Source organism: Acanthopagrus latus, chromosome 6, assembly GCF_904848185.1.
Source record: "Acanthopagrus latus isolate v.2019 chromosome 6, fAcaLat1.1, whole genome shotgun sequence".
NCBI classification, from domain to species: domain Eukaryota; kingdom Metazoa; phylum Chordata; class Actinopteri; order Spariformes; family Sparidae; genus Acanthopagrus; species Acanthopagrus latus.
This window is the reverse complement of record NC_051044.1, coordinates 3,474,485-3,494,260: the sequence shown is the minus strand read 5'-3', so window position 1 is coordinate 3,494,260 and position 19,776 is coordinate 3,474,485. Positions and strand designations below refer to the sequence as shown.

General features: G+C 40.6%; 1 protein-coding gene across 1 annotated transcript in view; it reads left to right on the top strand.

Moving 5' to 3' along the window:
* The first annotated feature begins 230 nt into the window (after nt 1-230).
* pmepa1 (prostate transmembrane protein, androgen induced 1) overlaps nt 231-19,776 on the top strand; it is a 42,880-nt gene continuing 23,334 nt past the window's right edge. Inside the window, exon 1 of the mRNA XM_037100945.1 lies at nt 231-487. Coding sequence (XP_036956840.1) covers nt 391-487 — 97 coding nt within the window. The 5' untranslated portion in view covers nt 231-390. The remainder of the gene's footprint in view (nt 488-19,776) is intronic.

Genomic DNA, 19,776 nt, shown 5'->3' with positions numbered 1-19,776 from the left:
TAAAGTCGGTTCAACTCCATTCAGCGGCTGTACCGACTCTTCTGCCGGTGCAGCATTAGACAGACAGATCTCTAGATCCGAGGAAGAGGAGGAGGAGAAACCGGAGAAAAAGAGAGAGAGAGAGAAGAGAGGAGGACGGACGGACCGGAGGGGAAGGAGAGGAGGCTGGAGAGAAAACAGAGAAGGGAGGATTTCTTTCTTTTTTTTTTTTTCAAGGGGGGAGTTTTTTTTTCTCTTCTCGGTCTCCCTCCTCTCCTTCTTCTTCTCCTTCTTCTTCTTCTTTTTCTTCTCCGTCTTCTTCTTCTCCCTCTTCTTCTTCTTCCGATCGCTTTCTCCTCTCCACAGTCTTCCTCTTCTGGAGCATTCATGTCTGATTCTAGGAGCCCTTAAATGTTGAACTTGATGGGTGTTTTAAACGCCACCGCCGCCAATGTCTCCTGTACTTGTAACTGCAAGCGCTACACCTCCCTCCAGAGCATGGAAATCAGTGAGTACTACTTGAATTTTAAAGCACTTTTCTGTTTGTTTTTTTTAAAGTTGCCACACGTTTAAATGTTGACTGCGGAGTGACACGCACTGTATTTTGGATTAATTAGTCAGAGGAGGTAGATTGTGTCCCATCGGCTCAGCTGTACACCTCCTAACAAGTACAAGAAAGGTGATGTTACAGTTTGTTTGAGTCCTAACAGTCACTATTTGGCGTTACTGACGTTTGCCTGTGTTTCTCTGTCTTTCTCTACCTCACAAAATCTGCTCACTCCTTCATTTCGAGTCTGTTTAACGTCCCCCTTAATGTCTGTTTAAGTTGAGCTTTATAACATTAACGTAACGGCTCGTGCGAGAACTATAGCAACTAAGCTAGCAGCTAAGTTTAAATCGCTAGCTTAAATTAAGTTGTTTTTTTAATCTTTTCTCCTCCTCGTTTTGTGACTTATCGGGGGCTCGATTTTGAACTTGAACCAAAAACCGCAAGCTTCCCCGTCTCTTTTCCACACAGCCGATACGAGCAAAACTCCCGTCTTGATCCGTGTGTGTGTGATTTTCAGTGTGTATTTCAGCTGTTTTGTCCACTAATGGACGCGAAGTTTGACAGATAGTGTGATTCTTTTTTTCTTTTAGCCGTTGACGTTCCTGAGCCGTTGGCCGTTTGTGTCTGCTTCTGATCTCAACCGTCATTCCTTCATTTTGGAGCAAATTTTAAAAAAAAAAAAAACGGGGAAAAGTGTGTGTTTAAGTAACCGGGAAAGTCACCGTGATATCGAGGGGAATAGGTGGGTTTGATCGGTGTAAATAAAATAAAATAAAAAATGGGGGAGAGTTGGGAAGTTTTGTCGCCGCTTCGTCATCCGGGCAGAGCCAGACGTCTGTCTAGCCGTCTGCCTGCCTGCCTGCGCATGCACGTGAGCGCGTGCATGTTCGTGTGTGGTCGTATCCGGGAAATCCCTGTTTGTATATGTGTGTGTGAGAGAGTGTGTGTGTGTTTATATACAAGTCTGCTTTTTTATGTGTGTTGTTTGGTGAAGCAAGGCACTAAAACCTCCCCCCCCCCGGGTTCTAGTCCCACCCGGGATGTATACAGTGACAATACTGAGTGAGAGCTCTCTCTCTCTCTCTCTCTCTCTGAGTGTGTGTGTGTGTGTGTGTGTGTCCAGCTGAAGTCACTAGCAGGGCTGACTCAGACACCTTCACAGGTGAAGGGGCCGGATTCAACTGTTTGAACGAGACAATGCATGTGATCGATGTGGCCGAAATCATTGAGACTGAAACTCGATATATATATACGTGAGGGGTGACATTCACGTGCAGTGAAAATTCAACATGTGATGGAATAAAACTAATCATCAGTCAAATACTGTTATTTGTTAAATGTTGTAACTGGTTACTTTGCAGATTCAGATTATTCAGAGTTTGTAGTTGTGTTGTGTGATGTCGGCTGAACTTCCATATGAAGATGTCTGCAGTGAAACATCGTGATGGACGATGACATCGTTGTTTATGAGTTTTGTTGCAGCGCGTCCCCTCGGTGTTGTCGTAAGGCAGCAGTTGCGTATTAGCTCAGCGCTGAAGCCGCTGCTGTTTCCTACCGTTGCTCTGACAAGAATCTCCAACTGTCTCGCCCTGCAGAGGAAACTATCTCCCGTTACCACGGACATACAGCTCTGTGCCAGGTTTAAAAGCGTCCTCGTGTCCACGCCACATGTCCTTAACTTAGATTTGTTTAGCCTCATGTGCATAAAACAACTATGGCCAACGTGCCAAAGAGGCTAAGTTGAGAAAACTGAGAGAAACAGCAGCCTGCGGGAAAAGAAACACTGCTGCCACAAATTGAACTGAGTGTCTTGGGATCGCCTAAATGTGCTGGTTTAAGAAGAAAATAATAAACGGGACATGGAGACGTGATGTTCCAGCACTGAGCAGCAACACGCTTCTTTTCATTTCCTCTCGCCACACATCACAAACAACAGCAACTCTTGCCCTGCGGCAACTCTGAGGGGACACGCCACTTAATTGTGCTCTCTGGTGGAAGCCTTTTAAATCACGATGGCCAGGGATTAGTAGTCGATGGTTGTCTGCCATCGGCGATGGACAATGGCATCGTTCATCGGCGCAGCCCTAGTTTATAGGTTATTGATTGTGACGTGTTACCGATCCGATAGTGTTGAGGATGTGACACTGTTTGACACTGTGTAAATGTGTTTAGTTTATCAGCAATTGCCAGTACAGGTGATCAGAAAAATGCTGAATATTGACCCAGATAATCGACCAGGGATGATTAATGATCAACCCCTATAATGCATACATTAGTCTCTGTCAGGAAACCTTTCACAGTCGAACATATAGCAACAGCTCAAAACATTTTCACTTCAAAATCATAGAAGACAAAGAAAATCAGCCAGTATTCACATTTTAGTTTTACGGAACAAAATGCAGAAAAAGAAGTTTGGGCTAATGCAATTATTAAATTCCTCTCGGTGCAGTGACGTCATTTTGGACAGTAAGGTTTATTTTTGAACCATAAAATATCATGAATCCATTATATAAGTATCTTAGTCACAGGTGTTCAATAACAGCGTTTGTGGAATCAAATTGTGTGTAGGCATATGTTCTATTTCTAAAGATTGGCTGTTTTATTTCGCTCCGTTATTTTCTGCTAATCGTTGCGGCTTGATCCAGTGCGTAATAAAAGTAATAACATACATTTGAAGTTACTCATAAAGGAAAGGAAGCCGGCATTTAGACTCACAAAGCCAGACTGCGCTTCATGAGTTCAGTTTGCACACATGAATCAAAACAGGAAAAACATGCACCGAGATGGATTCAGCCTTGAGGACTGTAAACCTTGTGAGTAACAATTATAGACCTCAAAAGAAGCATGATTCAGTGACTCCTTGGCCTTTTTCCACCTATGATTTATTTAGAAATGGATTTTTCTTGGATGGTTGAGGAGATTTTGACAGGCCTATTATGACCTTCCAGGTTTTAAATTTGGAAGAAAAAAAAATAATTGAGAAGCCAGTGAGTAATGTGTTCACATAATCAAGGACGGGTTCACGCTGGTGTCACCAGTCATCTGTTTGCCAGGCCGCCTGCTCAAAATGTCATTTGTTGTATGTAGATGCTCAGTGAGCCCTGTCAGACCAATCTAAACACCAGTAATATCATTATACATGATCGTCTTTGCATATTCATCCATAATCTTAATAGCAATTTTATCAATGTAATAATGTAGTTGTATCTGTAAGGGTAGTATTTTTAGTAGGCTTAATAGTAACATAAGTAGCTGCAATGGAACGAATACCAGCGCTAGCATCAGTAACAGCAGTAGGAATGGTCTCAGTACTGTGCTGTCAAAGCTGCTAGTAAAAAAACTAATTCTCTTTTCGATCGGCTAATCGACTCATTGAGTAATGTTTGTAGCACTGTAGCAGTCCTACTACTTCATTAAGTACTATTGCACTGTTGCTATAATAATACTAGTATTAGCAGTAGTAGCAATGTACATGATTTGGTCAAAAGTGTGTGTACAGACGAGCATTGCATCCATTTATGATATTCATTCCAAAGAGTCTCCACTTTTTCTCCCACACCAAATAGGGAGAACCACTTCCTTACTGACCTACATATGGGAGCATTGTCATATCGAAACCAGAAACAGCCTTCACTAAAGTTCAAAGTTCAGCATTGTCTGAAATATCATAGTATGCCTTAGATTTCTACGTAGATCATCAAACAAGCATGTCTACAGCAGAAATAGTTATCTGTTAGTTAAATACAGATCATTGCCTGGGCTTGTAACAGAAAGTAAAGATAAGAGTGCAGGCAGACATGCACACACACACACACACACACACACACACAAACACAATTCCTCTGTCTGAGAACAGACATGATGTTTAGTCTGGACGACAGAGGGAGGGAAACATAAACCAAAGAAGGAGAGGAAAGACTGTGGAGACCGAAGTGAAAGAAGGGAGGGAGAAGAATATATCACAAGTTAAAAGTCAGAAGAGAAAGGTAGATAAACTGAACGAGAGTGAAGAGCAAAACAAGAGAGAGATTCTGGAGAGGAACTGAATGTTTTGGCCTACGTTAAAAAAAAACAAAAAAAAAACAGGATTTTGTTCAAGGTGTTTCAGCTTTACTGGACATTATCCAGCGGAGTGTGACAGGAGAGATGAAAGACACAGTGAAGAAAGTATAACAGAGGATAATCCACGTTATACACTTGAGATGCGGTGATCAAAGGACAGTGCAGACACGGTAGAAAAAGCTGGAGCTCCGTAGATTTGTACTTCAGAAGATCTCTAGATGCATAAAACATCTTTCATTTTAAAAGGTCATCCAAATGAAAGAAAAACAACTTTTGTGTGTGTGTTTTTTTTCCTTCCATTTTATTCATGTTTTGATCATAATACAAAACTCAACAGCGTGTCTTTTCAGATAAAAATTACTTGTAATAAGCATTCGTAATCAAGAAATCCAAAGCAAGATGCCTCGCTACAGCCCAGTCACCAGGAATAAGTGTTGACAGTTAACCTTTATGGAATTCACTGATACGCTCACATTGTCACATGTCATGTGTACCATATTGACATTTCTAATATATGTGTTATGTAATGTTCACATTACCTATTTATGACCTGACTTCTATATTAGGAAGTGGACAGGATGGTGGTGGAGTTACGCTAGGAGACAAGACTGCCAAGCGAGTGTTTAACCACTGGATATTTTTAAGAAGACCTCTGGACTATTTCCTTCAAAAAACAGATATTTTTGAGGAGCAAACAGGACATCGCCTGCTGTGTTTGTGCAAACAAACAAGACCTCTGGGCATTTCTTGCTGTGTTTGTGGCGACCGAAGCAGATCGTAGTCACAGCACAGGTTGTCACAACTAATTTAAATTGAAAACTGAACCTATAAAGAAACGTTAAGTTGCAACTTTAAGCAATGTAAAGGTTCATCATAGACTATTTATTCTGGTGATTGGGTTGCTAGCTGTGGGTGCTTTATCACTAATACAATACAAAGGCCAGTTCACTACTGCTGTTATATATTACGACCCACCTGCAACAGCTGCTTTAAACCGTTGAAACACTTTCAAGTGGCTGACTTGGTCAGCTCAAACCTCCCAGACTTGTAAAGGAGCTACAGAGACCTTGACTCACGTCCAACTACCATTCGTCTGTCTCTCTGTCTCTCCCGCACACTGTTCCTCATCTGGATCTGTGAAGTTGTAATTGCAGGGTTACATATACCTGTTACACCCTCCGACATATAAGAGCACACACTAATATGCAAAACACATCTGTTCTGAGCGGCAGTCAGACATCTCTAGTCAAAGCACATGACATCAGCATTACTCACAGGCTAGCCATGTGTGTGTGTGTGTGTGTGTGTGTGTGTGTGTGTGTGTGTGTGTGTGTGTGTGTGCGTGTGTGCGTGCGTGCGTGTGTGTGTGTGTGTGTGGTGAAGTCATTTCTGGTATCAGCTTGTAAGATTCATTTCCTACCAGCAGCTTGGTTTCCCTGTGCATTTGTTACTACATGTCTGGCCTTCTTGACACCAACACCTCCACAGTCTGCCTCTACAGCCAACATAAATGTTACCCACAGTGTCTCCGTGTGTGTGTGTGTGTGTGTGTGTCTGTGAGTTCAGCTGGAGGGTAGTGGTATTTATTTTGGTTATTGAATTCGAGGAAAAGAGTCGGAATGTTCCTCCACGGAAAAGAGGTGACTGCAGCAGTAACCACAGGAAGGACACGCTGTGACACATTCCTGTAACTGTTTGATGCAAGCTTGTGACATTAGCCCATGAGCAAGACGCTGAAGCTTCCTGACATCATCATTGTAGGTTTGTATCATAGTTTCAAGAGTTGAAAAATATTTGATTTACGGTTGGTGGTTGATCAGACCTGAAAACAGTATCGGAATCTTCGAACTGCAACCAATGATTTCTGTTGTTGGTAATTATTGGTCGATCATTTTCTTGATTGATCAGTTAGTTGTTTTGGTCTGTACAATGTCAGAAACTAGTGAAAAAAGTCAATTGATGTCCACAACTGAGAGATATTCAGTTACTGTCAGAGAGGAGTGAAGAAACCAGAAACCTTTAAGAAGCAGGACTCAGTAGAATAAGACTTTTCTTTCCTTCAAAACCATCAAAACAAATAAATAGGGATAAACTGTATTGATGATCTATATGATATTTGACTACTAATCATTCCTCTATTATTGAATACTGATGCCTTTTAAATCCCTTTTAGAATCCATTGCAGTTCAGCTCTAGACACTGAAAACTTTAAATAAGCTTAAAGACTCGACTCGGTTCTTATTTGCTGAGTGGGCAGAAACATAATTAACAGCTCACAAGTACAACCTGAAAATGAGATAAGCAGCAGAAGATATTAAATGTTGATTTGATATTTATTGGACACACTGTCCACTTGGAGATCTCACAGATTGCTGCTCGCAGTCTTTGGCTGAGCACAGACGCCGGCTTGCAGACAGCGCTTCCCTCAACCAGACAACAGCCAAGTCTCGCTGTGGCCTTTTTGGCAGGTGACACAGGGCATTAATGTTAATTAATTACAGCTTATGTAACACCAGAGAAAGTCAGCACCGGCTTTAAATGAGAAGCCTGCTTACCTGAATGTTTCCAACATTTCCAATAAACATCTAATAGCAAACAGCCATATGGTGGTTATTATCTGGTTACTGTGATCGAGAGAAAATAATATTGTGTACGTTTGGGGAACATCAGAGCTGCATAACATCATTTTCTGAACATATAAAGTAAAGTCCACTGTTAGTGAGGTGAACTGCAAATGTCTGTTTCTACTTCCTTTTATTGTTTTTTGAAAGGTTGATTGAAATGGTGATTGAAATCCGCACAGGGTTGACTCATACATCGCAAAAGGTTTATACGCTCACTTGGGGTGGTATTTGCCTTTTTTGAAAATGAGATAATGTGCTGAATGGGAGATGGAAACTATTTCTGAATAAGGTCTGCTGTAGAAAAACAGTTATCTCACATGACTGATCAGCTGACCATTTCCCCGACTAATTTCCACATTTCCCCCTAACAGACGGCCAAGGCAACTTTTTTTGTGGTTTCTCTGTCTTCTTTTTTTTTAAAAAAAGGTATAATATTATAATGATAAACTTTATTTATATAGCACTTTTTCTATAGTGCTTTACAAAAGAAATTAAACCAGATATAGCAGGAGACGATATAAAGGACGTCTACTGGCGGTCAACAAACAACTGGTTTTGTTTCTGTTTAGCGACCACCACACCTCGTACAGCCATGCCTTAAATAGCATAGCATAGCATAGCATGGCATAGCATAGCATAGCATAGCATAGCTTAGTTCATTAGCTATAAACAAGTTAGTAGAAAGGCATCTCATTTGCATTTCCTTTTGTTTTTTTGTTTTTTTTAGTGACATTTCAAGTTTGCCTCAAGTTGCTTGATAATCTGATGGATGAACAGCGAACGTCTCTTGTATCATCCGCCTGTTGTTTATATGAAATCTGTGTGCAGAAGCAGCAGCAGTCAACAATATTTACTGTATTTTTAGCTTGAAAAAAAAAAGTCAAATCCGTCATGTGTCATTCTGTCATAGTCATGTGTCAATCTCTGCAAGACATCACTCTCCACATCCTGTTCAAGCTGCAGCTCCCATGTGACAAACAGATGATGTCTACAAATCAGTGTTAAAAAATTTCGCTTCCACTTTTTGACGGCATATTTGTGATGCAAAACTGCATCCTCAGGCAAGCCGCATGCAAGTTTGTCTTTGATGTCTCACACTGTAATAGCCGTACGAGAAGCGACTTCTACGCTGTTTTAGCTAAAATAACTGTGATAAATGTGCTGTCACTGTAGTTTGAGCAAGGAGACGCAACAATGGTAAGAAAGACAAAGAGTCGTCTTCATCAGCTTTAAAGAAGACAAATAGATAAAGGCACAGGCTGTAGCTGAACCGTTTCAGAGCTTTTGTTTGCTCATGCTGCTCTTTTTGACGTGGTTGTCAGTTTCTATAGGTGTAATGTTTAGGATCTATGGATAGAAGAATACCAGTCATCCAGAATAATCAGATATGAGTGGTGGTTTCAGGTGTGAGTGCAGCCTGTGGGAGACATGTTTGAACAAATCCAAGAGAAACTAAGTGCTCCAACAGCAAAACGAAAGAGTGGAATAAGAGTTCAGATCTGTCATATTTTCAAACATTGCCAACCATTTTAATGCAATGTTTATCTTTCTTGTCAGTGTCTTTTAGATTTTCATTGATTGGTTTTCTTCCTTTCCTTCTTTCCGTCTCTCGTTCTGTCTCTTTTTCTCTCTCACTCAGTGAATCATGGAAATTAAATGATTGAGTCTGTTCTGGCTGGCCTCCTAGACTTATTATGTAAACCTCTCTGTCTGGCTGTCTCAGTACTCTTTGTGAGAGTGTGTGTGAGTGCGTGTGCACATGTGTTAGTTGGCGTTTGTCTATTAATTTCCTGTCTGCGCTACTGTGTATTTCTCGTGTGCGTGATGTTGTGACAGCCAGTTGAGGGAGGAATGTAAAAATATAAAACATTTTGTTCCACATTTGCCCTTTTCTTGCAGTAAAGAAGAGCAGTTGATATCATGCGTGTTTACAGAAGTCTGTATGGATCAAACTCTGCCTTTTGTGTCTTTTCTTCTTTGACTGACAGCTGGCATCCTCCCAGAACCAGAATCACTTTAATCCTTCGCCTAAGATAAACAGACAGTAATTTGTCTCGGAAGAAATGATTAAGCCACCAAAAGTCGATTCAGCTACAGTCTCCTTTCAGTTTAGACAAGATACTGGGAGCTGCCCAGTAAAACCACAGTCTCAGTCGAGTAGTTGCTCAGGAGCACGTCAGTAGCTGTCGGTGCAGGGAGAAGCATTTCCTTTTGACTCTGAGTCCGGTTGACCTTCTGTCGATGTGCCCTATAGCGTTTTTCGTGCCAACTTTCATTTCCGCCTTGTGACGCCTAAAAGAATTATTTTCCAAAAAACATTCTATCCTTACAGACATGAAACTTAAATTTTATAAACTTTTCTTTTTAAACAACACCAATAGGGTCAAATTAAATGCTTTAGATAAGTAAAATGTACATGGCATGATAATTGTCAGCTCTTGTGCCATAGTATGTCTTGAAAACAGTATAATGCTGAAACCCTAGTCACAAACCTCTAGTAAAAAATCAAAGGTAGAGACTTGTTGACAAAAATGAAATGACTATCAGCAGCGTGAATCGATTCATTTTTAGTCCGGGTCAACTTTGGATTAGAATCATTAACAATGGCGCTTCTCTTCTATTGGCATTGGTGTCTCCTGAGACACATGAGTTTTGGACAAACCTACAGAAACCAAACAAACCAAATGAAACAAAACCTTCACATCTAGTGTTCCCAGGTGGTGTTGCTGTCGTTGAACCACTCGCAAAGATAACCCAGCACGCGTTCAATTTCCTGTTGGATTTTGATGACGTAACTGCATCGCGCATCATGATACATTAATGCAAAAAAACCCCTCTTATTTCTGTTTCAAATCAGTTCAAGCAGTTTAAGCTCCGAGTCATCTGTGGATTCATTCAGCAACAATGGCACCATGGTTCGTTCTGAATGTTTTGAATGTGTAACCGATCTCATTTGCACCTCCGACTGCTTCCTTGTCCTTGGCGTTGTTGGCAGAGGCACACAGGTATTGTTGTATTTTTGAACTGCCCAAACTGACAAAGTGATGGAAAACAGCCGATTTCTCAGAAGCATAGTGTCTCTATGCGAATAAAACGCTGAAAGTTGGGGATGAAATGGTGGTAAATGGTCACCAGCAGCTCGTCCGACTTTGCAACTCTCTATTTAACCATCTTGAATTCTTTCCACCTTCTTTTTCCTCCTTTTAAAGGTAGGGAGGGTTGGAATTTGGCCCGAGTTTGAACCCAAGGAACGAGACTCAACAATCAAACTATCTTTCTCCAGAATCACCTTCCCCAGCTTCATGATCTCATTCCTCATTAGCTCATATCCTTCTTCCGTGCTTCCTTCCTTTCTTCTCCGCTCCCTTCATGCCTTTCATTCAAACGCTCAGCTGTTCATTGTTTCTCGGTCTAGACGCCAATAAACACACGCACACACAGAAACCAGAAAAAAAGTCATCATCATGCTTCCATCATGCATATATGTAGATGCATGCAGAGTGTGGGTCGACGGGTCAAGGTCATCGTCACATTGGGGGTTGTGTGTGTTTGTGTGTGTGTGTGTGTGTGTGTGTGTGCTTTCTGCATATAATCTGCATACAAGGCAGCGCTCAGCGGAGGCCCATGTAGTCTGTTGGACCCATATTGTCCCATTAATTAGTCTGAAGTCAGAGTCGGCCCTATATGTCTGTCTCGCTGTGTGAATAAATCCATACTGAGACTGTCTGAGGACCGAGAGGCTGCGCTATAAATAAAGGCAATGACTGTCTGCCTTATATATTCATGGAGTGTCAGACGACAATGTGGAAAAGATCGTCTCTTGTTTTTCATTAATTAGTCTGAAGTAGAAAAAAATAGGCTGTATGGCTGTCTGGTTCTCTAAATACTTCAACTGTCATCTGGTGAAGAAGCTCAAAACAACTGTGTCTTGTCTTTCATTAATTAGTCTGTGCCAGGGGAAGTTGTCGTAGGATTGTCTAGTTTCTAAATGTTCAAATTAACATCTGATTACGTGTAAAGCAGAAATTTAAAAATGTCTTGGCTTCTGTTAATTAGTCTAGTCTGGAAGTTATTAATGTCGGCTGCTAATGTGGAGTAGATTGTGGACATAATGCTGCCCGCTTTTAATAGGAGTTATATTTATATCTTTAAATTGATTTGAGCTATTATAAACTCTTCTAAATGGACAAAAAATGTCTGTTGAGCTGCCTAACAAGCTTCATCTGTCTTACTTTTGGGTCTAAAGGTGGTTATACTTTGTGGGAAAGAGAGAGCATAACCTGTTCTAAGATTTCTCAAAAATCAGCTGATGTACACGGTCAGATTGCAACCTGTGTTTCATTATTTAGTCAGAGACATGCGTTATGTTTGGCTGTCTAGTTTCTTGATAGCTTCCTTTCGTTGAGTGTTATTTGTTGCTTGGGTCTCTGTGATTACGCAGATCCACAAGATGTGGTTTTGAAGTGTGTTTAATTAATGAGTATAGATTAGGTCACTGCAGTCTGTGATGTGGAAAATAAACGCTGCTGCTTTATAGATTCGTAGTGTGACAATATAAACAGACCTTCATGACAGTGAAACTTGTTCAAGATTTGATTGTTTTGCTGCCTATGACTCTCTGTAGCTGCTTAAACGAGCATCTGCTCAGTGAACAGATATTAATGTTCAAAACAGCGTTTTGGATGATATGGAAAGAAATGTAGCCTTTAAACAAATACAAATCTATTTTAATGCTGTTATATGTTTGTGACAGGCCCAGGAATAAGAAACATCATGCCTACATCTCTGAGCCGACCTACTTAAGTGATTCAGTTTCAACACATTTGTTCAGCGCATAATTGCCATTACAAATTCAGATATTCAGATGTGTGCATGCAAATTCTATTTGTGTTGATGGGGGATTTTTTTTTTTTTGCATATGAAACCAACGTTGCTCAGCATCTGCAGGCGGAGGGGGTGAAGAGAGGCAGTCTGGGTGTCTGGGAGGGCAGAGGTCGAGGGTCAGGTCAGAGAAGGCAGCGAGGGGGAGGGGTGAAAGGTTCATTGTCACGACAGAGGAGGCTGGTTGTGGAAGCGTGTGTTTGTAGGTTTTTGCAATATTTCATAACAGTTTACATCTCACTGCATTCCAACGCTCTCATTATTACTCATTATTTTCATAAAAAACAGTCAAACACACCCTTTTAGCATGAGTTTATTGATTGCATTGGTCAGTTCAGTTTAAAAGACTGTTTTATAGAGTGTAGATATGTTTAGGTGTGTGTATGAGGCCTTTATTGAGGTGAGGCTGATTGATTTGTCATTTCAAAATCATCAAGCATTTTCTGGTCACAATGCTGCCAGTAAATATGTAATAAAACAACTGACAGCAGGCTGACAGATTGATATCTGACTGGATGTTCTGTCGTTGTTAAGCCAACTAAGTCTCAGATGTGGTGTTGGAACAGTTACAAAGGCTCCAGATAAGCAAAACATGCACATTGAGTTTACGTTTTGATAGCTCTGTCTGGGGCTGAACAACATGTATGATACATGTAGTTGTCTTGATGTGAGGCTGTGTACTGCTGAGATGTCACTGATGATGACTCAGACTATTCTTTAACCTGCTTATATCCACATTACTCTCTTCCATGTAGCATACGCAGCATATAAACAATTCATTCATGGGTTTATTTTTTAATGATTTAATTTAATTATTTTTCAGCATTAACTCCTTCTGTGGCACAAGTTGGAGGCTGGTGTGTAAACAAATAATTAATGGAGATAATGTCAAAATCAAGTTGCATTTATATAAAATATTTTAAAATACGTCTTTCTAAGAGAGTTAAAGATAACTGACATGTGCAAAATATAATTGTATCTGCTTACAACTATATTATAGTGTGTAAAAAATGCGCTAAAGTAAAGTTTTCTCTATTGAAGTTCTGTACTATTCCCTTCAATGTAATGCTGTGCTCACACGCAGATAATCTGAGTACTGCTGACCTGCCCCTGACACGGTGATATACATATAGTATGTTGTTCTTTTAATAAATTGCAGCGTATACAGTAGAGCAGAGCCGTCACTCAGCCGTCAGCTGCTCCTGACAGCGAGACCCAGTCTAGACAATCGACACACACGCAGTCTCAACCCCCCAACACACATGACATAGACGTTCATGACCGTGGGCTTGACCTCCACACACACACACACACACACACACACACAGGCAGACTTGTAGGGAGGCCTGTGTCTGCCTCTTTTTGCCCTCTGGCCCATAGGAAACAGCTGGGACCACATCATTTGCATCCACAAACACAATCACACACACACACACACACACACACACACACACACACACACACAGACGACACTGACTGTGACCCCGCCTCTGTGTTTATATTACTTAAAATGATCATTATACGTTCAACTATTCAAACACGCAGGCAGCTCTTATTATGAGCACGCATCCCGACACAAACCGAGCTCCACCTCAGCGACAACAACCCCCACAGAGGCTGCACTACAGCGCGTCTAGACGAGGAGAGCAGACACAACTTTATTTGCGCCCTAATGATGTGATTTTAATGGTTTTAGGGGCCAAAGGAGAGAACATAAAAGCCCATGAACACATCAAAATAAAATGTTGAAGTAACCATTCTGATTAGTCACATCTATTGAGCTGCGGCTAAATTGGCTAAATCTGAAAGTACATCTTTTTTCCCTCCATCCTGGCTTTTAGTCCACAGTAAGATAGTGTTTTTCAAAGCACAAACAAGTTTTCAGCATACAAAAAAAACTAAAAGATGACAATTTTGTGTTCATGGCTAATATACTGCATTATTACTTAAGCCTGCCAACAATGGAATATATGTATCTGTGTTTTGGACTGTCGGTTTGAAAAACAAGCAATTTGATGATCTCATCTCAGACTCCTGTAGCTTCTTAATTATAACTGTGTTACATTGTTTAGACCAAATATTCAATTAGGTGTGAAACAGGTTCTCACCTCTAGTTTTTAACTTAAAGTTTAATCAAGCAGGTGGCCACACACACAACTTTTGACTCACTTTAAACTCACTTTGACTTTACTTTAAAGTCTTTGTGTTGACTTTGAAAGTTTGGTAACCACAAGAAATAATAATAATGGGAATGAGCGGCACTCTTCCAAGGGCAAAAATATCAAATTTAAAAGCACAAAACATGAACTTTAGTATCACAATCTTGATCAGACTCAGGGTGTCTGATCAAGGTTTGCACTTCGAATAATGTTCTGTCTCTAGCCTTGAGACAACAGGCTGTTACCACATCTGACTCCACCTCACCTTCATGTCGCTATGAGTTCAGTGTCTCAGTCTGGTTCAGTCACAAAGCCTTAGAAAGAGAAAAGTTTTGTGAGGAACTTACTTAAAAAAAGTCAAATTTCTGCGTCCTACAAATGGGATGGTGAGAGAAGAGTCTTGTTGCAGGAAGTAAACTGTGAGCCAACAGAAAGTTTCCCATCACACCTGAGTTGACAGATTATTGGCAACATCAGAAGCAACCGGGTCCACCAACCTCCCACGTCTCGCTCAGTGAAGAGAGGGTCGGCCTTGCCAGCTGGCACACAAACAAACACATATACATGAGGCCCATATCGTTTTGTGCTCCGTAGGCACGGAGCCAGTTTCCCAGCTTGTTTGCCATCCATCCATCCATTAAGCCTTCATTACTCAACCACAGATCCACTCATGGTAAACATTTCTGACACTGATGCTGCAGAGAAATGTTGACAACATAAGTCACTGTCAGCAGGGAACTGGACTAGATGGAGATTTGCTCTGCCTCCTTACACACAGAGGCCGAATAAGAGTTTCCAGGTGTGTGTTGGATATTTTCCAGATGTCACATTCGATAAACGTTGACTCGAGCATTCTTCCGACCTTCAGAAATTCTGTTTTTGTTGAATTCCCAGACAGTTAAATATATGCGTCACTACACCTCCCTCGCTCGGTCTTTTCCTTTTTGAAACTTTTCCTCTGCTATGCTTCATTTGAATGTCTTTGTTGGAGAGATGCTGTTTGGGTTCCTGCAGAGATTTGTTTTGTCTAAAGCAGAGGTTATCTGTCTCTCAGACACAAAGGAGAGGGCGAGTTGTTTCATGTGGAGGATCATTTCAGCAGAATCTCTGAGGAAGAAAAGATCTTTTCAAAGCCAGGTGTTTATACTGTTTCTACTGTCGGCAACTGAGCCGCCCTGGTGAGGCAGGCGAGGCTTCAGCCTGGTCAGACAGGGAGCGTTCAGGCATTCACAGGCTTGTGTTGTTTCTCAGCAGTGGACAGACTTAGTGATGAGGTTATGAACAAATTAAATCATAAAAGATTTCAGTATTAATTTCATGCTGTGTGCTAATGAACCTAATTATTATGAGACCTTAGACTTAAATATTGCTGTTCATTGACGTGGTTCTTGGAAATATGTGCAGCAAAAGTTATTTTGTTCATTTGGAGCTGCAACAATTAGTCAATGAAATGTAATTAGCTGATTGGAGTCAAATTAATTGCCAAATGTTTTTTATAATCAAGTTTTTGTTTTGGTCATTTTTCTTCAACAATCTGTTTATTGAATTTTCAACCTTTTCAAAAAAAGCAGGAACATTAGATATGTATGAATGTCCGTGAGAGTCCATTATTTCCCAAAAACATGTATAAAAACAAATTATAAGAAAATGTTTAAGGACGATGGCTCAAACATACATATTGAATATTCAAGATAAATGAAGATACATACTTGTTTCGGTCAATTTTCAAGCAGAATTGTCAAACAGCTGTTTGTCCCAGCTTCTTAAATGTGAGGACTTACTGCTTTTTGCTTTTTTGTTGTAAATGTTTGGATTGGATAAAAGAAGCAATTTTAAAATGTCTCTTTTGGGCTCAGGGAAATTCTGGGGAGCTTCTGACGAGACATTTTCTGACCTTTTTTAAATTAAATAATTAGTCAATTAAATGACTAGATGACTGCAGTTTTGAATTCGATGTTGTGACGATGTCACAAAACGCTGCGCTTCTGACCTGAGGTTTAAGGCACAAATGGAAACACCCTGTTTTGTCACCAGAAGCTTTTACAGACTTTTGAAAAATATACATATATCAAAAATATGGTTGGAATGTCCCAAAGGCTCCTTTAAAAGAAATGCAGTAGTTTCACACTTGCAAATGTAAAAAACGCAGTCCTGGACTGTGGTCACTGGTTTGACGGCCTTCTCACCAAACGCGTCAGTTGTAGAATTATGCAAGATTTCACGAGAAGAACAGTTATATATAAACACAATCTTGAGTCTGGATTTCCTTTTCTTCACTTCAGGACTACACAGTTTTATGTGGAGACCCCCTGGAGGAGGCTGCCACTGGAAGTCACTGGCCTGTTATGACTTGACATTTATCTGCTAAAGAGTTTGAGAATGAGTTTCATGTAACTGAAATGAACTTAAAACCCTTTGACATTATACAATTCATTGTTAATATGAAGTATTGATTAGTAGAGGTTTCAGCGAGGCTGCGTACATAGCTGGGGGTAAGACAGCCTGTTGAATCACATGACACACACACACACACGCACACAGATTAAACACACAAACTGAAGCATTATTCATGATGTTGACCTGTTTTCCACACACATTCACATAAACTGAAGCTGCAGCTAGATGTTCTTTCAGTTCATTACTGTTGCTTATTAATGTGGAATTGATTTTCCCAGACACACACAAACAGAAACACATGTACACACACACACACACACACACACAGGGTCAGACATTCAGAACATTCAGACATTGTTGTGTCTAGCCAGGTGTGTGTGTGTGTGGGTGTGTGTGTGGGTGTGTGTGTGTGTGTGTAAGGACTGGCTGAGCTGGTTTTGCTTTGGCAGCAACACACTATTTGGACAGGACAGCATGTCTGGCTCATACACACACATCTGCGCACGCATCCACACACACCTACACACACACACACGCACACACACTTACCCACAGCCCCCCCTCCTTTGCGGGCTTGATCTCACACTGTCTCGCACAACTGCATTCACTTTATCTAACACACACACCTGCAGTTTCAACATAACAGGTTTGCCCTTGAATATTTTTTAGACTCAATTTTTGCCGCCTCAATGCTCCTCGTCCCCTCTCGTCACTGAAACAGACACACAGCGTTTTCACGAAGAGTAAAAAAACTCTTTTCTGAAGCTAAAAGCAAAAACCTCTTTACCTTTAAGAAAACGTTGTGTTATTAAAACACTTTGCTGGCTTTTTGTGAAGGTTATCAGTCAAAATAACCTTCGGCTGCAAATTATGTTTTTGTTATTAAAATATTGGCTGTTAGGGCAGAAATGGATTTATGGCACAGAATGTAACTGTCAGTGTGGCTCTGCAGAGGAAAGTTAATGTAGTTTGATTTGTCCTCGCAGCGACTGCGGATTTTAAAAATGTTGACATGAAAAAAGGTCACCAACCTTTATTGAGTCACGACGAATTTTGTTACAGCCTCAATTTACTGCGATTACAATTTTTAATCCAACATAAAAGTCTGGATCACACATGATTCACTTCCAAGCAGATGTCCAGAATCTTAATGAGGCAGACAAAAACAAAAACTCGAGTGAGGAGGTTTAATCGATTCATTGATTAGTCAGTCGACATAAAAGTAACCAGCAATTATTTTGATAAGAAAACATTTAGCCACAGTCAGTTTACTGGCTTTAGGTTCTCGGACCACTTGATCAGACACAATGAGACATTCAGTAAAATCACCTTGAGCACTAGAAATGTATGCAAAATATTCTGACACCTTTTCTGTTACTTTATAAATGATTAGTTGTTTGGTCTTTGAAACTGACAAGATTTCATAGTTCAGGCTTCACAAATGTCTGCTGCTCTTAACTCAATAAGTCCAGTAAACACTAAAATTATTATAAATTGGGGCTGCAACTAAACTTTCATTTAAATTGTCGATTAATGTGTTGATTATATGCTTGATAAATTGTCTATGAAATGTCAGAAAATGGTGGAAAATGTCGATCAGTGTTTCATGGAGCCCAAGGTGTTGTCCACAAAGATATTCAGTTTGACGGTACAGAAGAGGAAATAAAACAGAAACACTCACATTTAAGAAGAAATGCCGTCTTTTTCTTCTTAAGCAGTCACTCGATTAATAAAAAACTGTTTTCGATTAATGAAATAGTTGACACCTAATCAATTAATTGTTGCAGGTTGAGTCAATTGATAATTGGGGAAACGATCAGCAGATTAATCGATAATGAAAACAATCTGTGTCGCACTATAATGTAAAACTTGTGGTGAAGACTTCAGTCTTAAACACCATGGATTGGACTATCACATACCTGATGCACGTGTACACACACACACACACACACACACACACACACACACTGCAGACTGTTAATGATTACTATTATGTCTAGCGTCACATTGGATCAGAGCCATCAAACACACACACACACACATACACACACACCCCTCTGCATGTGACCTGCCCACAGCGACTCTGTCTGACTTCCCTCTCTCTTTCACATTCAAATGAACAGTGTGTGTTTGTGTACGAAGGTCTAAGTGTGTGCGTGTGTGTGTGCGTGTGTGTGCACGTAGGACTGAGTGTGTGTATCTGTGTGTGCGGGGGTGCGAGACGACAGGGGTAGTCTAGCTCCTTCTGGCTAGAATTCTAATGAGCATCTCACACACACACACACACACACACACAAACCACACACTCAGACAATCCAGACACACGCACACACACACACGCACATTCACAGAGCCAGACAAGCAGCTGATAATGAGGTTTGATTTTCATATGTTTCAGACAGAATGCTCTGCAGGTCAGCTAGTACACAGCGGAGCAGTGTGTGTGTGTGTGTGTGTGTGTGTGTGTGTGTGTGTGTGTGTGTGTGTGTGTGCATGTGATTTCTGGTCTCGTTGGACTTTACACATTCTCACTTTTTCCGTTGTTAACATTAATGACCGTGTGTGTCCATTACAGCACGAGGTGTGTCATTTGCTTTTGTCAGTGTTTTGTCTCCGGTTCGCTGATGTTTCTGATCTCAGCTCAGCCAGACTTCCATTTAATTTTGCATTTATTTTATTTATCTATTAAAGAGCAGCCAGACTGCTGTTTGTGGTTACATTACAAAACCAGAAGTGAGACAAACATTCATTTAAAACACAACTGGGTATTAAATGCGTCATTTTGTTATGACAGGGCACAACCAGAAGCTTAGCTTTATGCATTTTTATATTGCTGCGGTATTGCTTTCCATAAGGTAACATCGTTTTTCTATTCTAGTACATCTTAAGATGTTGAAAGGCCACCTCATAGACTTTATTCACACATCGGTCATGTCATGGTTGGGATGGGAAGCCCAAATGCTGTTATCAAGAAAATAAGAAAAGTTGTTGCAGCTGTAGAAACTGAAAATCTGGAGGGACATTGAGCTGTGTTTCAAGGTAAAACAACGTATTTGCTCACGCTAGCATTCAGCCACTTTCCAACTAACATTACCATTCGATAGCATTAAGCATTAGGCAGAAT